Here is a 22,911-nt window from a genome sequence, read left to right on the forward strand (position 1 = left end):
CTGATAGCCTGCTTCTCCAACCTGGGGGGCTTCCTGTCCCCCATCTACTGTAGTTATAAACCGATAATGGATAAATAACTCATACAACCACACATAAAAAAATCCAAAATATCCCTTTAAGAAACATGGCTTTCATGGAAATATCAAGTTTGGGGTCATAAGCTGCCATCAAAACCCAGTCAAGCGCATTTTATGTGGAAACTCTCAGTCGTCATAACAGAAAATCGACTTAAAGAAAAAACCCATGGGGGTAATCTGCACTGGCCACCAACAACAGGCTCCCTACAAGGAGACCCGTGCAAGCTGCACTTCAAACTGAGCTCTATTTAGTGGATTTCCTGTCGTGAGCGCATTAATTGCAACTCAAATATTTTCTACATGAGCATTACAGTATCAAAACTGTTGAGTAAATTACCACTTGATTGTTGGGCGCTCTGTAATTTTGACAGTCTGATGAGGAAGAGGCTTCAAAGCACATTTAAAAAACCAAGCCTCTGCCCTTAAGTCATGAAGTCCAGCACAACTTCCAGATGTAGAGTGACTGAGCAACATGACCGCAAAATCACAGGATCTAAGATGCACATTCAGCTGTTTGTGTAATGCATTTTGAGCAGGCTGCTTTTCTCAGTGCGACTACACTGAGGCTGCATTCCTTTCCAGAACACCTCAGCCTTGGATTACAGACCAACACCCACGCACAGAGTGAAATCCCATTTCCTACAGCTCCGTCAGAGGGTCACTGTATAGAAACATGACACATTCTCCATTACAAGAAAAATAAGTGGTCATTAGTTTCACATAAAGTTGCTAAATGTGCTATTAATTACCTGACCCATTACAGTTGAATTGACATGTGGGAAGCAATAGTTGTCACTCACTGTGTGCAGCACCTTAATGTACTCCTGACTTATTACTAAAAATATGTTTTTCAACTTTTATGCTATGTCATTTCCCACCAGTAGCACACACTTTACTGAAGGAGTCTGGGAAACAACATTTGAAATGAATGCCTTTTTTAGGTCTGACTCAGTGTTACAGTAAGCTCAGAGCAAAAAAAAAAAAAAAAGTACCACATAAATCAGTAAACCTACGTCCAAGATCTCCTTGTTTGCTTTTGGTGATGTGGCTTCTCTCAAAACCTTGATGGCCACCGGGATCTTCACATCCTCTCCCTCTGGAACCCACAGACCCTGTACGGACACAATGTTATTTTACAAGCCTCAATTACACCTGAATCATCAAATGAACACAAGTGCATACATGCAAATGTTGTATTTACAGTAAATACAGTAAAATTACAAAGGCTGACATGCTCAGTATGTACTGCATGAGTGGTACCCTGCCCCAAGGTTATAATAGTTTTGGATTTTTCATTAGTTTTAGTTTTAATTTCGTTGTGACTTTTTGTTTTCAAATTCAGCTAGTTTTAGTTTTTAGAGTGAGTTTGCTAGTTTTAGTTTAGTTTTTATTTTTTGAAAATGCTTAGTTTTAGTTTAGTTTTTATTAGTTTTAGTGTTAGTTTTAGTTATTTTGTAATGGGTATGTGCCTTCATTTCCTTTGGTTTATCCATCTTAGCCCCAATAAGGTTATTAACTCTTACAGTTCGGGGTGTTTTCTATTTTGGTTGAAGTGTGGACATCCCAGTCTCAGTAAATATATTTACTAATGTGTTCCTGCATGTTGAAATAGAAACACTGAATTATGTATGAAAAAAGTTGACAAAGACGAAAACTAAGGACATTTTAACTATAATTTTAGTTAGTTTTGTAACCACACAATACAGTTTCAGTTAGTTATGGTTTTTGAAAAAACTCGTTTTTATTTTTATTTCAGTTAACGAAAATGTTTTTTCAATTTTAGTTTTCGTTATTTTGTTAGTTTTCGTTAACTATAATAACCTTGCCCTGCCCACAAACATTTTGTAACCGCCTATATTTGTGAGGACCCTACATTTCCTTTAACCAGTGGTGGAAAATGAAGAACATTTACTTAAGTAGTGAGCTTGTACAATTTTATAGCTTTTGTGCTTCCATTTATGCTAATTTGATTCTACATTTCAGAGAGTAATATTATAGTTTTCATTCTTCCTCATGTAGTTGGCCACTGTATTTCACAAACAAAACCTATGACCTGTTATAATATAATCCATTGTCAGAGATTAAACTACTCAACTCAATTTCCCTCACTTCAACCAACTAAATATTAAAATTACGCTTCTATCTTAATGCATCTGTAATAAAAATAGTCAGATAATATCATTTAGAAGTGTGATGGGACCTAATGAATACTTTAAGTACATATTTTTTAAGTATTTAACTTAGGAATAGTGATGAATGCAAGGAGTTTTATAGTGGTAGTATATAACTTCTGATATGACTATAAACGTCAATACTTTCACCACTCTATAAACTCTAACCTCTTAAATCTAATCAGTTCATTCATTAGGCCAAATGATTGTTTGTGCCAAATTTAATGAAATTCCTTCAGGGCGTTACACATATCCCCACAATGACATTAATACAGGAATATATACACACATACGCACAGCAGTGAGAGTGAGAGTGGAGTCTCTCACACATGATCTGACAAGTTAAAAATGTGTCTTTAAATTGAAAAATTGACACCAGATGTAGATGAGCGAGGTCGTTGGTTATGTAAACTTGGCACGTGCAGTGATCCTGAACTCCAGCTTCATAAAGCTCAATGCAATGAGTGCAATTCTGACAACAAGGTGTTTGAGACACAAACCTGAAGCATGTTATTACCTTGTAAACTGTACCAAAAGCTCCTGATCCCAGCACTTTGATTTTCTTAAATTCGGGTTCCTTCAGGATCCGCAGCAGAGCCTGGTTTGGAGCCTCTCCGCTTGGAGTGAGAGGTTCAACCAACTGGAAAACAAGGATGGAATATCTTACATACTTTCCACACAAGCAGCACTAGTGAGTTTTTTTTTTTTTTTAGTTGAAATATTTATTTAATAATGAGTAAAGATGTGAAATATTAAGCAAATTATAATGAAACACTATTACATTCAGCCAATAAATATCAAATTCAGCGTAAATATTTGGGTAGAAATTATTTTTAAAAAGGTGTAAATATTTAGGATGAAATTATTGTTGAAATGTAGTTGAAATATTCTCCTTATAATTAACATTTGAGATATTTAGCTAAATTTAATAGACAGTTGCGATATTTAAATAGTAATAAACAGTATTTTTTTTGCTAAATTTACAAAATAAACAGTAAAAATACTGAACTAATTTTTTTTTTTTGAGTAAATATGTTTTATTGTACTTTTCTTTTCTTGGCCCACCACCACCCCCCCACTTTTGGAGGACAACTTTATTTTTATTTACGTAACAAAAAAAAAAGGTCAAACAACTTGAACAGAAAATCAGGTAAATAATTTAAAAAATAAAAATAAAGAGTTGATATTTACAACACCAGCTGTTGTTTACTTTGATTTCTGACAGCTAGTAGGTATGAGGAGGGTTATTGTGTGGCCATACATATATGCTGATAAGCAAATCAGACAGATAGACCAATGGGGGGATTTTATGTAGTGAGTCTTTTAAAGTGCATTGTAGTAGACCAATATAAAAAAGCATACACTGTAAATACAGTATGAAACTGATGCTTTTCTTTCAAGCAAGTAAAAATGACTATCTCTGCATATAGCTGGCTCATATATCTGTAAATTAACTCTAACATCTAAAAAAAAACAACTCCTGTCAACATCTTGATGTCTCTCTGCAACGTGGTGACTCAGTCTCCTCATCTTACCTCTCTCTCCTGCAGAAGTCTCCGCATGGTTCTCTTCCTCTTAATGTGGCGGCGGCGTAGCAACACAAACACAGACAGGCCTGCAATGAGGACCGCCAGCATCCCACCAACTACACCAGCCGCAATCATGGAAAGGCCAGAGGAGCTGAGAGACGGGTGGAAGACAATTTAAGAATGCAGATAGAAAACAGAGCGCATTTTATAATTCAATGAACAAGCAGAGATGAGATTACGATGTCTAACTTGTCTGCGTATGCTTTAGAATCAGTGTTGATGTATTTACTCACATTTTGGTCTGGCAGCCTGAGAGACCAGGCCCAATGCACCTGTAAAGAGATGGATGCAAAGAATCTCATGTTACCATACCATCACTTCCAAATCGAACTGCAAATTCACTAAGTCATAATAATCAGTGTCCAACAAAAACATATATCACTATGAAAGTTTCCAAAGATATTTGAGTGCGAAAAAGTGAAAAGCTAAATTCTGCAAGCCAAAGTATCCACGTTCTCTGCAGCTTGCAAGTTTACAAGACTAAATTATTGGAATGCATCAGTCAGTGGAGGCTGTTTTCAATCAATCAATCAAACTTTATTTATATAGCGCTTTTCATACATAGAAATGTAACACAAAGTGCTTTACAAAAAATAAGGATAAAAACAGACACCCCCTCCCATCCCCACATACACATCTGTATGTACACATACATGCACACACACGCACATAGACACACACATACACAAACACACACTCATGTGTGTGAGATGTGACATCAGGACAGGATAAAAACTAAAAGACTAAAAGACTAAAAGACAACAGTATAGGATAAAAACTAAAAGACTGAAAGACAACAGGACAGGATAAAAACTAGTTTTATCAGTTGTACAATTAGTTACATATGTAGAAGTGGAGATACTTGTACTATTGTACTTTGAGTGTTTCCATTTTATGCAACTTTATACTTTTACTCCACGTGCTGGGGCAAATATTGTATTTTTTACAGCACTACATTTGTCTGACAACTTTAGTTACCAGTTACTTCATGTCCAGTGAAAGCCATGAATCTCCAAATTTGTTGAACAAACAACATCAAACATATGATGATTATGATTATGTCTTATAGAATATAATGCATTGCTGTAGATGAGGAGAGGGGTTACAATTAGCACAACCTTAAACATATTCAGCAGTAAAATGCAACGTACACATTCATGCAGTAATATAAATGAATATGAACAAAAACAAAAGCATCATAAACAATAGTAAACAATATCTGTCTGTCTTTCTATCCTTTTTGTTTCTGTCTTGTTGATTTTTTTTTTTTTTTTATCATTGTGTTTTATTTTATTGTTATATGGACCGCCCCTGTGTCCGAAATAAAGTGTTGATGATGATGATGATGATAAAACACTGACAGGGAAGATTTTACTGCAAAATGAGTACTTCTACTTTCCATACGTTATTTTGACTTTATTTTATATTTTGACTGCAGGAGTGTTATTTCTATGGTTTGGTTTCATGCCTTAAGTAAAGGATCTGAATACGTCTTCCACCGCTGCTTCTAGAAGTCCAATGTTGTAGTTAGGAAACAACTAGTGAAAAGTAAAAGTCAGGTACAAAAGCCACACAGATGTGATTTAAAGGATGCTCTGGTATCCCTGAACAACAGTAATGAATGCTGACAATCCATCAACGTGAACATTAGGTCTGCTTTTATTGATAGTTATTTTTGTTCTGTTCTATAATGCAGTGCAGACCTCTATCCGCTGAAAAATGAAATGAACTGGAAGAACTGAAAACTGAAATGGAAACTCGTCGCAGAAGCATTGGTAAATCTACAGAATGGTGGTGTGCTTTGGAGAAAAAGTAATAAAAGTAATAATATATGACATGCTTAGGAAATGGGGAAAACGCAAAGTATATTCCTATAATCTTAGTCCTCAACATCCTTCAGAAATTGTCCGATTTCATCAATAACCTCAGCAATAACTGCCTTCTGTTGAGCCAACCTCTCTCTCCCCAATCTGTGTCAGCAGAACCACAGCTGACCCTCCTGGCTTGGATCAAGTTACTGCATCAACATTACGACAGACAAATGTTTGCAACACAGAGACATTTAGTGCCAGTTCTCAGGTCGGCTGAACAATGCTCTTACCCATTAGTGCAGTTCTTGTGGCAGAGCCTGCACACTTTCATCGCATCTGCGTATTTCCACACCAGTGTGTCGTCTTCCCCCGGCACTCCTTGGGGACATCGAGACACGCAAAACAGACCGTCTTGGAAGTGGGCACACTGAGAACAGTTTCCAGAACCCTGGAAGATATATAAAAAAACTCATGATGTTTACGACTGTCTTGAGAGGAGGAGTAAATAATATGTCAACCGTCCTGTCTCATAGTAATCATTTCTCAAAACAAGCTGTGTCCATCTTCCTTAATAAAGATATAAATGTTTGGACAGAAAAACCCACTAAGAAATGCAAGGAGGTTTTAGGTTAGGCCACTGAAATTCTGCTCTCTAAGAGACTTTCAAACTTTCCACTTCTCAGATCAATAATGATACCCTACATACCCAGAGTCAACCACAAAAAAAGGGGGTTGGAACTTGTTGTTTTCAGTCAAAGATGAGATTAAAAGCATTTAAAAGTAGACTGTGTGCCAACTAAATCACGCAGCCACACCCCTCATCCCAAACACAACATGCCTTGTGGCTGCAATGCATTATGGTCTAATAAGGCTGCTGTTGATGGAGAAATTGGTAGCGCTGGCTGACACTACTGCAACAGAGTTCATGCTGTGCAATTATTCACTTGTGTTCTTTGATTCTGAGTAACTGACACAAAAAACAAGTCATTTATTGCTGACATTTAAAAAAAAAAAGGCTCCCAAAGCTGTTCTGCAGGAGTTCAAACGTTTGTTTTTTTGTTATAATATTTTAGTGACACACATACTGGCGCTGTGCAGGTTGCAGTCCCATTCATTCGTTGACACTCGGGGTGACACTCCACGCAGGTTTTATTCACGACAGCCTCCTGCGGCTCCCTGCAAAAACAATAACAAAGCTGACAGACTCTCCCCGCTGGCGCGCCTCATTTCAAACAGTTACATGTGAAGTGAAATTCTTGATCCCTTTTTTTGAGGGCACAAGTTAAATTGTAAGCATGTCGAGATTCAATGTTTGACAGAGATCTGCTAAGATAAACAGATGTGAGTGAATGTGCCATTTCAGCTACAATGTTTGTCTTATATGTACTGGAGGTTTAACTTGAAAATACTTTGGATCGTATCTGGTCTTTGAATTGATTCAATAACAAATCCCTGACGTCTGATGTCTTGCCTGAAAATGCTCGTGGTATGAAAATAGACTTTGAAGGAGTTAACTGTAGAGCGCACAGATCTGATGTAGAGACTGCTTGTTTGTCTTAAATAAGGAACACTGCATTTCAAAGCTTAAAAAGGCATTAAAGCCCAGATTCCTCCCTTACCCCTCCAGGATGTTGCAGGAGTCAACACAGCTCCCATCACGGCTGTAGTCACGGCAGGCGAAACACATGTCGGGGCCGGGGCCCCAGCAGCCCTCCGCGGTACACTTCCTGTCACAAGTGTTGTTCCTCAGGGCTGAAAACAGAGATACAATCTCAAGAAGAGATCTTTCCCGCATAATTATTCTTTTTTTTTAAATTAACCCTCTATGGTACGGTGTTGCCCTCAGTCAACATTCCCATTTTTGGCCTTCCAAATTTCTACAATGCATGTTTTTGAGTGTTGTGATACTTTAAAAAGGAGGGAAGAGTATAGGGAACCACGAGCAATGCTTTAATTTGTCACATGACCTCCAGGAGGCCATATTGAAACCCTATTTTGCAGACATTTTTTCAAAGGAAACAGCTTTGCCATTTTGAGCCACAAAAAAATCACTCAAAACGTCATTTCCTGGCCCTTTTTTCCATCTGGAAAAATAGATATTCCTACTGATAGGTGAGTAAACCTTCATTTTTGATAGTTGCATATACTTAGCATGTTCAATGGGTCGTTGGTTCAATGGTACAATGTTGCCTACATGCAACATCCAGACAAGAAACTGGTTAAAAAAGATTATTTTATAATGTTTTTAAATTTGAAATGTTATGTATTGAACCCTGTTGAAGCTACTGAATCTTAAAATAAATTATGTTAAAATTAATTTCAGCTGTGCACTGTTATGATACAATGTTGCCTATGGACAACAAACCCCAAAAACTTCTGATTTTTTTTCTTTAGATTATGTTTATGTAGTCTATTTTAAGACAAAAAACATTCCAAACTTTTTTTTTCCTAACTAGCATTATAATGTGTACCATAGAGGGTTAAACTTCTTTAATTTTATCTGGCTGCTGCATTGCGTAATCGGAAGCTACAAAACAAAATATTAAAAAAAAGGGATCTGGCTGAATTACAGTACAGGCCAAAAGTTTGGACACACCTTCTCATTCAATGCGTTTCCTTTATTTTCATGACTATTGACATTGTAGATTCATCAAAAGTATTAAAGAACACATGTGGAATTATGTACTTAACAAAAAAGTGTGAAATAACTGAAAACATGTCTTATATTCTAGTAAGCAAAGGGTGGCTACTTTGAGGAATCTAAAATACAAGACATGTTTTCAGTTATTTCACACTTTTTTGTTAAGTACATAATTCCATATGTGTTCATTCATAGTTTTGATGCCTTCAGTGAGAATCTACAATGTAAATAGTCATGAAAATAAAGAAAAACGCATTGAATGAGAAGGTGTGTCCAAACTTTTGGCCTGTACTGTAATCGTTGGAAAAACCAAATTCAATTTACCACATGCGGCAGCATCAGCGTTGTCGTCTATGGTCGCACTTTGGCTGTTTGATTTGAAGAGCCTCTTCCAGTGGCTTTTGGCGGTATAGCACAGGTTCTGGTTCTTAATGATGACCACATCCCCATCGCTGATTTCTTTGAGGGAGCGAAGTCCCAAGGAGCTGATGCTGAGCTGAGCCATTATCACACTGCGGGTTCCACTATTGATGAGAAAAAGGGGGAACAGGAAGAGAGGAAGATAAACAAAAGGAAAGATTTAACCCATTGAGGCCTGAAAAACCACTGGGCGATTTTAAAATAAGCCTCTAATTTTCTGGAAATTCTGGAAAAAAAAGTGTCAACTCTTCTACTAAATAATAGATTTTTCAGCCTCTTTAGCAGATAGAAATGAAATTCAAAAAGTATTTGAGAGCTTATACAAATACTACAAAACAACGTATCCGCTTTCCAGGCTTCAATGGGTTAATGACAGGCTCTAATAGTACTGAAAACAAATTCATTTCTTGTGATCCAGCAGGTGTGAATCTACAGGGCGTCTTTACAAGGAACATACCGTTTAGTTCGGCCTCGAACGATTTCCAGATTCTCAAAAGGACTGAGTGAGCTCATGCTCTCTGGCCACGTCTGAATCAACAGGTACCCTGAAGCAACAAATGGATTGTTAACTGTGAAACTCTTTAGTGTGCATTTAATGTGTCATGCATTACTCAGGTCTGATGCAGCCTTACCAGAAATTTCCTTCACCGTCTTAAACACATCAAGCTGGGCTGCCTCCAGCTTTGGTGTTTTGGTGTATGAATCCCTACAAATAACAACAATTTACATGTTATCTGCTGTCGGTAAAGGTGCTAGTTGATAAAGACAGACATGAAGGCTGTAAAGCTGTTCATGTCCTTTACTTACCCATGAATCGAGGTGTGGATGATCGCAATGTTACCATTGATTTTTGTGCAATTTTTAAAGGAGTCAATGTTGGTGGCATTGATAGACAAGGTTTGTGTCAGGTTTCCTGATCCGAGTCCATCACACACTGGAAACAAAATCAGTACAGAAACGGTTATAAAGCTCCTGACCGTACTCCTCACTAATTTCCATATTAATCTATACCAATCTAAAGAGAAAGCAAATTGTGTTGGAAGTACTACAGAAGCTGTAATTTACTCTACTTTACAGTCATTAAGTATAGTAAAGGTACCAATTATTATCAGCAAAATATATCAAAAGTAAAAGCATTCATTATGCCAGCAGTATTTTCCACTTCTAGTTATAATCCAGTATTTTAAAACACACTAATATGAGGTATATTAGTGTGTTTTAAAATACTGGATTATAACTAATGGTGCATTAACATGACAACACAATTAGCATGTTCTAGTTGGTCAAGGTGGAGCTAATTTTAACAATTATACATACCATGATTTAGAGTTATTGATAACAATTTATCACATTTTATGATCCATTTTGTATGTTAAATATGATTATATATGTAATATATAAACAGTGCAAAATCCACCCACTAACAGAAGAAAAACTCACTTGTCGTCACTTGCAATCACTATTTATTTGTTTAATTCGTACTAAAACTGAAAAGTAAAAATGAAAAGTTGTGGTTTGGAGATATGTGCTCAGCTTCCCAGCTGCTGACTGTAACAGCTAACCTCATACTTATTGGACAGACATCAAAGTGGTAACGATCTTTTCATCTAACTTGCGCTAAGGAATTGAATAAGCAAATTTCCCAAAATGTTAAAAAGGAAAAAGTGCGGCTGGCCCCTAAACTGCAATGTACTTTAGATCATACACTGACTATGGATAAGTGCCTCATACCAAGGTTATTATAGTTAACGAAAACTAACGAAAAAACGGAAACTAGAATTGAAAAAAGATTTTCTTTAACTGAAAGAAAAATGTAAACTAGAGTTTTTTAAAAAACGATAACTAACTGAAACTGTATTGCGTGGTTACAAAACTAACTAAAACTAACTAAAATTATCATGTAAATGTCCTTAGTTTTCATTTTTGTCAACTTTTTTCATTCATAATTCAGTGTTTCTATTTGAACATATGTTAAATATGTTTACTGAGACTGGGATGTCTACACTCGAACCAAAATTCAAAACACCAGGAACTGTAAGAGTTAATAACCTTATTGGGGCTGAGATGGATAAACCAAAGGAAATAAAGGCAAAATTTATTGTGACCTCTTTGAATCTGGCAGCCAACACACACGCCCATTACAAAAAAACTAAAACTAACACTAAAACTAATAAAAACTAAGCATTTTCAAAAAATAAAAACTAAACTAAAACTAGAAAACTCACTCTAAAAACGAACTAAAACTAACTGAATTTGAAAACAAAAATTCACAACGAAATTAAAACTAAAACTAATGAAAAATCCAAAACTATTATAACCTTGCCTCATACAACCAAATTTTGAATAATCTGAACTATTCTTTGAAGTTAATGCACCACTGTAAACGTGCCCTGTGTATATGAGTCAGAAATGTGTCCCCAGGTTGCACAGTAACAGCTTAATCCTACCTTTTGGGCACAGTCCATCACACTTGGCGCACTTCCTGATTCCTCCCTCGTCCACCTCATACGTGTTAACACTGCACGTCCGCACACACGCTCCATGATCAGTTACTACATAGTTATCTGCAATGATTTCAAAAGACAAGCACATTCAAGAATATGTTTTTACCTACTGCAATTGCACTTTATAATGACTCCCCTTTTAGTAAGGACAGAAGAATATTTTTTTAATATTTATTTAAATTTTAGCTTAGCTGCTTATTCTGTATTTACCAAACTGTATTTTTGCACATGTTTTTTGCACACGTATATTTGCACACATGTTTATTTATTTACACACCTGTATATTTGCACACTTGCTGTAACTGTTATCTATGAGTAACAGCTACTAATGCACATGGACCATCCATTCCACTTCCTCTATACTAGGCTATGTATTGTGGGCTCATGTTCTGTATAGGTGGAATATGTATGTATATTTGTGTTGTGTTGTGTTGTGTTGTGTTGTGTTGTGTTGTGTTGTGTTGTGTTGTGTTGTGTTGTGTTGTGTTGTGTTGTGTTGTGTTGTGTTGTGTTGTGTTGTGTTGTGTTGTGTTGTGTGTAGGTTGGCTGCTGGAACACCTAAATTTCTCTGCTGGGATGAATAAAGTATTTCTTATCTTATCTTATCTTTATGATTTTGTAAACATGTATTATTTCATATTTTTCAGGTTGAACAACATAAAAACTGATCTAAATGTGCCTTTAAACATTAATAACCTGTATGAGTTATACAAAATACCTGTGGAAGTTAAACGGAGAGAGAACAGTTGTTGCATTAACACGCCCTGAAACTCAATCATTTTCTTTCCTGTTTCAACAGTTTATAATTAAACTTAGACAAACTGTAACCACTGAATGTGTAACAAGCTTCAAGGACAACCTGGGCACTTGTTCAGCATACCACAGTGTAGAAAAAGCTTATAATCATGCATGATGTGTTTCATATTGGTGTGAATAGTAAAGCCTATTAGTTTTACTGAAGTATTAGAACAATCTTGGCTAAAAATACCCAAAAATGGAATAAGTGTGTCTTTTTATTGGATCTTACGTGGGCAGCTCTTGACACAGGTGGCCCCAAAGTTGTACTTTCCCTGCGGGTTGGGTACCAGCTGGTGCAGGTTGGGGTCATAGCGGAAGAGGCCTGGGCAGGAGTCCTTACACACCCCGTCGTCCTTGAAGTCCCGACAGGCCTGCAGCACAAACAACAGCCATCCAGTACACAGATCCCCACACTAATGATAACACTGCATTCCTCTACAGCCTGGACTTAATCCTCAGAGCTGCACTGAGAGCGAGAGCAGACGCTGATACTCCAGGCACTGCCAGATGAAAGATTTAATCAGTAGTTATGTGCCTCATTGGTACAGAAACTAATAACAATACTTCCGATCATAAAAACAGATGCTGCTGAATGTTTTATTGGAGGCTTCTCATCCAGATTTAATGCGGACGAATGAAACAGCCAGTGCGTTTTGTTGTTTAAGCTTCTCTCCTCCTCGGCTACTTTATCACATCACCGCTCTTGTTCCCCCTGTGAAGGTGTCTTTCACTCACCAGACAGTCAGTGGGTCGCGGCCCTGTGCAGCCGGCAGCACAATGTTCATTACAGCAGTCGCTGGGTGACGGACCTTTGCATCTCTTCGAGCACTGCTGTGCACAGTTCAGCTTTGTTACTGGAAGTAAGAACAAAATGAAGTCAGTGGAATGACCTGGGACAAGTTTCTTTTTTCATTTCTTTTCTAATTATAGAGTCTATGAATATGGCCTCAAAATAAAAATGCTTCATGATTAATTTACTATTACTTATTATACTTGATACATATTTATATATTGTCCTATACTTTTATCGTCTATTTCATACTACATTGTATTGTTTTTTAATACAAATAACACACACCACATTATCATATATATATATATATATATATATATATATATACACACACTATACTGTATTTTCTTTTATTAACTGTATGATTCTATAACCATATTTCACCTTTTTCCAGATCATATTGCTGGACTGTACTTCATTATTATATAATTATTACTATATATATATATATATATATTACTATACATTGCACCTTATACCATATTATACCATTCATCATTTAACTATACTAAATCATACTATAATTAAAATCTTAAACTGCATGAAAACATCTTAATGTACGAAATTATACTAGAAATAAAATACTATACTGTATGACCATATGACATACTATATTATTATAATATATTATATTAATATTACTACTAATACTAATATTACATTGCACCTAATACTATATATTACACCTCATAGTATATTTAAGTGTACAAAATCATTTTACTGCATGACCATACCATATACAATATCATATTGCTACTTTGATTTATTAATACAGAAGATCATCATAAATCACTCACAGGTCTGACAGTTTTCAGGACCAGGTGCCCAGCATGAGCCATTATTGCAGCTTGGGTCACATTTTTCACCTGTAAAAACACCACAAGGAATGAACAGTGTAAAATGTTTACTTCACAATGTTGAAATTTAAAAAAACAATACACAAATCAACTGATTTTTATGAATTTCTGTGCTGTCTTTGTGTCCTACGGTGGCCCTGAAGTGCAAATCACAACGGCAAATCAGAAAACACAACAACAAATCAGAAAACACAACGACAAATCAGAAAAGTCATGTCTCCCGAGGGTACCTACCTTTTTTTTGATTTGTTGTTGTGTTTTTTGATTTGCCGTTGTGTTTTCTGATCTGTTGTTGTTTTTTGATTTGCTGTTGTGTTTTCTGATTTGTCGTTGTGTTTTCTGATTTGTTGTTGTGTTTTTTGATTTGTCGTTGTGTTTTCTGATTTGCCATTGTGATTTGCTCTTCAGGGCCACCGTAGTGTCCTGCTGTGAAATGTTTGACTCACAGCGTGGATGGCTGGTGGCTAGCGGGAGCTCCATTCTGGGTTTGTTCTCAGCGTTGACGATGTCGTACCACTGTATTGTTTCCACATTGCACGGCTGGTTGTTCCCAAACTTTACACCTCCTTTAAGAATTTCTGCAGAGAGAACCACCACGTGAATTACACAACTCCTTTTACAACATACCAGTATTTTATTTTTTTACAGGTTCATAATTACACAGAGATCTTGTGTCACAGAGAAATGAAGAGAAGGAGAGGTGGACTCACCCGTCAGGCTGGTCAGAAGGAGCTCATTGGTGCCCTGACCTGTAGCTTTTTCATAGTTGGTCAGCACAGCGAGGCCAAACAGTCCCTCGTAGAGCGAATGGCCCCGAATGATGCGAAGATTCTGTAGAGGAATCCTAGACGCCGTGTTGAGGGCGATCAGCACGTAGCCGCCCACTTCTTCAATAGACTGTGGGGGGAAAAGAAGTTTAAAAGCCTCGTCTTAAAGTGAGGTGTAAGAGCCATTTTCTTTGATTGTTTATTTGTTTGTTTGTTTGTTTGCGCCTCCCACCACTGGGTGGAGAAGAGCGCTCATTATGGATTCTGAGGTCATGAGTTAACCCATTGAAGCCTGGAAAGCGGATACGTCGTTTTGTAGTATTTGTATAAGCTCTCAAATAGTTTTTGAATTTCATTTCTATCTGCTACAGAGGCTGAAAAATCTATTATTTAGTAGAAGTGTTGACACTTCTGTTGAATTTCCAGAAAAACTTCAGGTTTTAGGGGCTTATTTTAAAATCGCCCAGAGGTTTTACAGGCAGTTTTAGGCATTAATATAAGACACCGACTGATTGTGTTGAGATGCCCGAGAGGCACACAGTTTTTTGACTGCAGAAATGTGATGTATACGTTGGAAATATAAGTTTATTTGTTTAAGAAAGAAGTATATATTTGTTTGGAAACATTATAATAAACTGAGTTAATTGATACGGAAACTGGACATTTCATTTGTGCGCGTAAAATACTATAAACGGGATCTCATCATAATAGTGGCATCTTTTTTTTGAGTAGCAATCGGGTCACTACAGTGAGGTATCACATGTGCAATGTCAAAGTATAAAATTAAACAGGATAATAAAAAAATATCCTATATGAACCCAACTTTCTGCATTTTTATCAACTTTAAAACAATATAGAGAAAATGATTGTCCATGACAATGGCATTATAACATTATAATTTTAAATGCATGCCAATTACTGTGTAATTAGTGTAATAGTCCTACTCAAAAACGTATAGTTTCAGTGATAGGTGTTGATTTCACTCTCAAACTTGCAGCCAAACTTATTTGCAACAGGCTGCTGATACATAATGAGAGATAATGTTGGTTTTTATATCTTTTCTGAATAAAGCATTGTCCTTTACTGCACTACCTTTTGAGTCATATTCAATCAGTCACTCATGTTTTTAGAGTAAGAGATGTTTGAAATAACAATTTGGACAATAGCTGATAGCTGAAACAGATGTTTTTGCTGCTGTTGTTGTTCTTAATTTCCCTTTTTGTGCCAAGGAAACAAAGACTATAACTTAACTATAAAAACAAATTAGAAAGATATGCGTTTTTCATACAGAATACAGCATTTTAATCTCTGGTTTTACTCCAAGACAGTGTAATACTCCCACACGGCGGACACTTTCTGTCACTTTTATTTGTAAACAAGCTACACATGCACACAGCCTTTCATGTCATACCAGAGTTGTTCAGCCAGTGGCTTCTTCTCCAAATCAGCTGCTGCAGTAGCAGCATCTGCTCACTACTGTTGTTCAAGTACGACCGCAAATTACTAACACAACATTTAGCCAGCACAAAATTGATGCTGCACAACAGACTGCCATTGGTGAATGTCAGACAGGCTGACAGCAAATAAGTCCCATACTGATGTCTGGCCTATGAATAAATGCATATATAACTATACTTTTTTTTCTTTTCTTAAAAATATGTACAAAAGGGTGCAACTTTAGCTCAAATCCTGACTAGCCTGCGCAGGTCTTCTTCTCAGACGGCATCCAGCCACAACGACCTCCAGCGATTAGACCAGGGGTGGGCAATTAATTTCCCCAAGGGGCCACATGACCAATACCACGACGGTTGCAGGGGCCGGACCAAAACTCTGAACTAAATTCTGCTCAATATTAATTTAATCGCTTTATAAAATACAGTAAATTATCTGGTTTTGGGCTGCTACTGATAAGAATACAAGTTATGATAAGACTGTTAATGTGGAGTAAATGACCTTTAGCAAGGTTCCTATTGGTGTTTTTGTGTTATATAGCTTGTTTGTATATTTTATAGGTGTTTTACAATGTTGTGATGCTTTTATTTTGAAAGGTGCCGTCCAGTGTGAAACGGGTGCTTTCATTTTGAAAGGTAGTGACAGGAAATAACATGTGGAACGGTTAAATGAAAAACGAACGGTAAATAATAACGAGTACGTCATAATTCATATAAAGTTGATATAAAGTATCAAAAAGGCTTCTATAGTGGCTGGCTGACAGGGCACAAGGTTTGTTAAAGTTTATTTTCTTCTGTCATATATATTAGCGGCTATATTTGTTGTCTTAACTATAGTAAAAGGGCTTGTTTGCTCAATTGCTAATGCTAATGTTTGCTATTGCTCTTACGGTGGATTCACAAGGTGGCCAAGGAATGTTTTATTTCTATTTTCATGGAGCTACGATTTAAAATAAATAAATGAATGCTACTAAACATACATTCAAACAACAAAAACAAATATAGAGCATGTATGTTATGCAGTTAACCAGTAATTTATTAACTTTATGCAAAAAGCAATATGTGTTTTTGACAAGGTACCGAGGTAACTCGGGTAACTCAGATATACATAAATCGCCTTCAAAATAAAAGCCTGCGGTTGTATTGATTTCTAATTTCTGGGTAACCTCATGCGGGCCGGACCAGGACAGCCAACGGGCCGAATGTGGCCCGCGGGCCGCCCAATGCCCGGGTCTGGATTAGATGGACAATCACTTGCAGCTCTTATTGAACAGTGCATAAGATGACATTGATGTGAGTATCAGCAATTTTATCAGCTCAGAGCTTCTCTACTCTGAATTATGACAGCTGCTGGACAGTAAGCAGACACTACTCAGAAAGAAAAGACGGGGAGCCCTGCCCGCTCCTCTCTAGCTCTTAAAACTACTGCATGATATCTGCTGACTGTATGTTATTCTGTGTTTGCAAGCTTGCATGTGTGTGTGTGTGTGTGTGGTCCCTCGTCACATCTGCCCAGCGTTCACAACCTTGTCGTTACAGCTGCGGGCCAACCAGAGCGTCATAAACACACTGAATCACTGTGTCCGTCACTCAGTCACTGTGGCCTCACTACACGTTGATTTTAATTATCTGTACTGAAGCGATAAGAGCAGCAAAGAGCCTGCGAAGATTCAGGAGAGATTGTCTGGCAAATTGGATTCAGACCACCAAAGAGATGATAGGAAACTTATGTGCACATTTAGCCTCCACTGCCAACTGTCTTTACCGAAAGGAAGGACAGGTCACGGTGGTCCTCCATGTAGGTGATCTCCAGGTTCTCCAGGACCACGGTGCAGTTACTATAAGTCTTCACCATGTTAAGGTAGTGGTCCTCTTTGGAGCCCAGAAGGTTCAAACGGTTGGTGATGCCTTGGCATACTGCAGGGAAAGACAAACATAAAATGATGTTGGATTTATTTGAATTTTACTTGAAAACACAAGATACAAACTGTTTGTAAATCATCTGCAATGTCACAAAACCATTTTCCAAGGCCCACAGTGTCAGAAAATCCACTGCTTATGTAACACCCTGGCTCGATTTATCACTGCGGGTCTCTGTTTGTGAATTTGGTCTGCCGAGTCATAACTTGGCCAACTTTCATGTGAAAATAATCATTCTGGGTTACATCTACAATAGGAATCAAATCTCGGCAACCAAGCGAGTTCTGGCTCATGAGTCAAAGTGAGCTGGCTGTATTTATACTGGCGACAGCCTGAATCTTTCCACTGCTATGCAGGCTAGTTAAAACAACCGCCACAACCGGCATCTCAGGGCCCTTTGTGTCATTTCAGAGGAAAGATCTGGTGTGTCACAGATTCCATGAGATTTGTGAGTATGTTCCTTGGGGGAATTTTAGCTCTCTAAAGCTCATAATTGATAACGACCTCAATAACTTCAGCCAAGTTTAAGCATATCTGATTTTAGGGCAAGTTCCTGACATGACTTAACAACAAAATAGGGCTTACATGAAATGCTGATGCATGCACTTTCTCTAGTTTTCAGTGCCATTAACAACAAAGCCATCGATAGAGATTCACAGGACTTTTGTGGGCTGATAATGCAGCCTATCTGGCTTCATGCAATAAAGTGTTTGGATAAGGAAGGCAGTATTACTGATAAGTGCAACAGACACAGGAGGCTTTTTTTTCTAATGCAGTTTTTAAAAGGGAGAATGTGTGTCTTAAGAGAGCAGGTCGTCTTCCTCTATTCAGTCGTCTCCTGAGCTGGTCAGACAGGTTCTGACTGGCAATGAGATGGAGTCAGCTGTGTTAAACTGTGACACCCCTCCAAACGACACACACACACCCACACACAGACACACATTCATAGGTGCATACACATGAGAAGAATCTAATTTACTTTTTCACTTTTAAGTCCTAATTTATGGGTTAATTTGAGTAATATGTTTAGAAAAGCAAAGGATTCTTCCCCTTGTTTATTAGAAATGTCAGTGCTGGTGTAATGTCTCCTGGGTCACATTCCACAACGTGTCTGCTCTTGACTGCAAAGGAAGCCAAAACACAGGCATCAGACTCTGAAACACACCTCATGACACCGTACATAACAGTTAACTAAATTACACTGCGGCATTTCTGATGTGCCAATTAAAATAAAAGAGAAAAAAAAAGAGACATAACATCATCTTCCAGCTCAGTCATACTCATTTCTTAAGCCAATATTTTATAACCGTTCCTCTTCCACTGAATTTTACTCCTGTTGTTGTTTTGAATTCACACAAACCAACAGCCATAGTGCACAGAATCAGTGAGAATTAGGCACAAACAGCTGTCTCCCGCCCTCCCTCCTCTTCCTCCTCATTACTTTGTCCCTGAGGGATCTCCCTGACATGAACCCTGCAGTCCAGCCGCCTCACGCCCAGGCAACAGAGGCAGACCAGCAAAGGCAAGCTGACCGTTTTAATTAGAGGAGCCATGTGAAATATAATTAGCCCCCTAATTATTACTCAGACTAAGAAACTGTAATAAACAAAAAGGTTTGTCATGAGTGTGCAGCTGTGAATATTAATCAACCTCGTTTGGATGTTCTGAATGACAGATTGCTAATAGAGAGGCTGATTATGGTTAATTAGCGTGTTGTATTACCACATACATTGCATCTATGCATATCTCAGAGCCTGCTTCCTGTCTGAATGTTTTCTTCAGTTAATATTTATGACGAGTAGTAAAGGTTGCATGAGGCAGGTGACTAAAGGTTCGACAAACTCCCTTCCCCAGAAGTAAAGACTTGTATGGTGCACAAGGAAGAAAAAAACACGACTGATTGCTCAAGCAGGCATCAGCAGTATGTCCACAGTGAACATTCTCATCTGTCCACTTCTTGATTTCATAACTCCGGTGCAGGTGGTAAATGACCTGATATAGCATGACCATAAACCAACTTCCTCATTGGGCTGTAACCCATGGCCAGGCTGTAGCTACATAGAAGTTGTTACTGAAAGAAAGCTTTTTTTCTATCTGGATATTTTCTTCAAACAACACGACCTTCTAAAAATGCTCATATGCAGTATTTGAGTTAGATGTATCATAAAGTAAAAAGTTGTGCAACTTGTGAACAACGTACCTGTCTGCAAATTGAGTCAGACAACAGCTTGTGTTTTCGGGAATACGCTGATTGGAAATTACCTGGAACCCTGTTTTTTCCGCAACATCTGATTCAATTTTGACTCATCAAATTCAGAGGTTCACAGGAGCAGAGCTTACTGTCTGCAATCTGCTTAAATGCGAGGGTGGGGCCCGCAGTGATGTAAGTGATACTGTGACAAAGACTAATTATGGATTGCTTCACTTCCTCCAGCTGTATTGTCGTCACAAAATGTTCAGAAGGTAACTTTAGGAGAAAGGAGTGGCAGATCGGCTATATCTCAGCTTTAGTACTGTAAGCATATGTGTGTGGGTGTGTGTACAGGCGTGTGTGCAAGCGTGCAACACATATTATTCCTAGGATTGCTGATCAGCACCCAGTCAGAGCTAAACAAAAGACTCGATAAACCCGATCATTAGTCATCTAAGCTTGTTGAAATGTGCGGTCGCATATCACTCTTTTGATGTTTACTTGGGGACTAGTGTTGGAAGTCAAGGGTGTGTGGGTAGATATTTGTTTCTTGAGGCTATAGGATCTGCGCGACTGCAGAAAAAGAGACTGGCTAAACTAATTATGTGCGATAATTACCTCATTGTTCAAGTCCATGCTCAATACCACACAGATTGCTCATGCAACTGTTACAGAGAATGCAGGTCAAATCTGTGTGTTAGCCACCTGTGTTTCTCTCCAAGAACAGGAAACTGATGAATAAACCATTACCATACAATGCTTTAAAAAGTGTTTCACCTTTACTATTAAAGTTTAAAATTAGCATGTAAAGTCATTGTATGTGAAAATCACAGGAAAAACCTCACTACAAAATAAAAACCTAAGATAAAGCTGACATATATGTTAAATGAACGTCTGACAGTCACTTGTGACAAAATTGGAACTTAAAGGCATACTACGCAGGAATTATCACTGCACTGACAGTTTGTAAACACAGCATTCAAACAGCAAATATTGCTATATCTCAGTACCAGTAAACATATATATATATATATATGTTTACATATATTTACATATATATATATATATATATATATATATATATATTTACATATAAATACATATACATATATATATATATATATATATATTACATATATTTACATATATATATATATATATATATATATGTTTACTGGTATATTAATGTTCTGAATGTTGTGTACAGCACCTTTAAAAGGAAACGACTTGTTTGGCATTTAGGGAAATACACTTATTTGCTTTCTGCCAGACAGTCGATGAGAAGATTGATACCACTTTTATGACGGTACAGTAAATGTGAAGCTACTGCGAGCAGGCAGCTAGATTAGCATAGCACAAAGACAGGAAAAAGGGGGAAACAGCAAGCCTGCCTCTGTCCGGTATATAAAACGGTGAATTGCAGCTTTTACACTTTCTGCTTTGATTAAACAAACCAGCTATGTGTTTAAATTAGAGAGCCAGGCTAGCTGTTGCCTACGGTTTCCAGTCATTATGCTAAGCTAACTGGCTGCTTATTGTAGCTTTATATTTAACGAATAGATGGTTTCATGGAGTGGTATTAATTTTTCCATCTAAGTCTACAAAAAAACGAATAAGCATATTTCCCAAAAACTTTTCCTTTTAAAGCTTACCAAAAAGTAGTGTTTACTAAAGGGCTATTGTATTACATATATACTACAGGTGTTTGTGTTACTATGTCCATCTCCTCTATTATGTAAGCAAGCAGTGTGGCCACCAAACTTTAAAATACAAGCTTTTTCTTTCAACTTTGAAGTTGAAAACCTTATTTGACGAGCGAAGCAGGGTATAAAACCAAAGTCACGGCAGACAAAAGTTACAATAAATATTTGAGACACATTACCCAAACATGGCAAGATCAAATGTACAATGTTAAGCACCAAAACCGAGCAAAGGAAAAAGTCTGCCATAAATTCACATTTTGAGGTCTCATTTATATGTTTGGGTGGTCATTAGAGGAAACACTGAATGTCCAAAAAGCAAACCAAACTTTCCAGGGACACAGGAAAAACTTCCCGAACTCATCTAATGGTTTCCTTTGTTGCGCTGAGCCATTTACTATACATTTAAATCATCGTGTTTTATACCTTTCTACAGACAGCAGAAATGGCTCCGCCGTGTTCTCTTCCCCTCATTCACGACCCGAAATTGAATTACGCTGTGTCCAGAGTCTGATAATTACATTATCTGAAAACTTATACATAATTAAAGGGAAGTAACAATGCTAACTGACATGACTTGTTTCTTTCTCTCTCCAAGTCAACAGCATTACGGCAAAGTATCTTATCTAACTCAATCTGCAGTGTTCCTCCGCTGATAACAGATCGATGCCAAGATAAATTCCCTCATTTAGAGGTGAATTATGGTTTAGTCCCTCATATATCTCTGCACGTATGGTAAGAGGATGCTGATAAGAGGGGGAAAAAACACATTCTGCTTCTTCTGGCCTCAGTTTAAAGTCGGGGCTCACTTGGGGTTGCCTTGACTCAAATTTCCAGACCTCCAGATTCCAGGGAAGCATAAATCTCTCAAAGCCTACTATCTGTGAATGAAGAGAAAAAATCCACGTCCTTGATTCTTTCAGCTCATACTTCCTCTTCTTATATTTTCTGGCTAAGATTCAGGACGAGAAGAGGGATTGAATGTCATATGAAGGCGAAACCAGCAGCACAAGCAGTAATGTGTGCATTCTTTGGGGGCGTGGACCATTATATTGGCATAAACACACTTTGTAGTTTGACATAAAAAATCCTGATATCCTGCTCTCTGTACAGGGGAAACGCAATCTTCCTCTGCGTGGGAGCTTCATCCATCCCTTAGAGAAAACATCTTGGGGCCACAGAAAAAGAGGATACCCCCCCACTTTTTCCTCCCTATCCCC

The 22,911-nt window shown here is 37.5% G+C and overlaps 1 protein-coding gene across 1 annotated transcript in view; it reads right to left on the reverse strand.

Moving 5' to 3' along the window:
* The window catches only part of egfra (epidermal growth factor receptor a (erythroblastic leukemia viral (v-erb-b) oncogene homolog, avian)), a 56,531-nt gene that overhangs the window by 16,959 nt on the left and 16,661 nt on the right, over window positions 1-22,911 (reverse strand). Inside the window, exons 2-19 of the mRNA XM_059344219.1 lie at window positions 17,646-17,797; window positions 14,373-14,559; window positions 14,109-14,240; window positions 13,603-13,671; window positions 12,748-12,866; window positions 12,242-12,383; window positions 11,158-11,274; window positions 9,518-9,644; window positions 9,343-9,416; window positions 9,168-9,255; window positions 8,615-8,814; window positions 7,269-7,401; window positions 6,735-6,825; window positions 5,940-6,097; window positions 4,072-4,110; window positions 3,785-3,929; window positions 2,767-2,889; window positions 1,092-1,190 (exon numbers count right to left, since the gene is read on the reverse strand). Coding sequence (XP_059200202.1) covers window positions 1,092-1,190; window positions 2,767-2,889; window positions 3,785-3,929; window positions 4,072-4,110; window positions 5,940-6,097; window positions 6,735-6,825; window positions 7,269-7,401; window positions 8,615-8,814; window positions 9,168-9,255; window positions 9,343-9,416; window positions 9,518-9,644; window positions 11,158-11,274; window positions 12,242-12,383; window positions 12,748-12,866; window positions 13,603-13,671; window positions 14,109-14,240; window positions 14,373-14,559; window positions 17,646-17,797 — 2,195 coding nt within the window. The remainder of the gene's footprint in view (window positions 1-1,091; window positions 1,191-2,766; window positions 2,890-3,784; window positions 3,930-4,071; window positions 4,111-5,939; window positions 6,098-6,734; window positions 6,826-7,268; window positions 7,402-8,614; window positions 8,815-9,167; window positions 9,256-9,342; window positions 9,417-9,517; window positions 9,645-11,157; window positions 11,275-12,241; window positions 12,384-12,747; window positions 12,867-13,602; window positions 13,672-14,108; window positions 14,241-14,372; window positions 14,560-17,645; window positions 17,798-22,911) is intronic.

Source organism: Centropristis striata, chromosome 11, assembly GCF_030273125.1.
Source record: "Centropristis striata isolate RG_2023a ecotype Rhode Island chromosome 11, C.striata_1.0, whole genome shotgun sequence".
Taxonomy (NCBI): Eukaryota; Metazoa; Chordata; class Actinopteri; order Perciformes; family Serranidae; genus Centropristis; species Centropristis striata.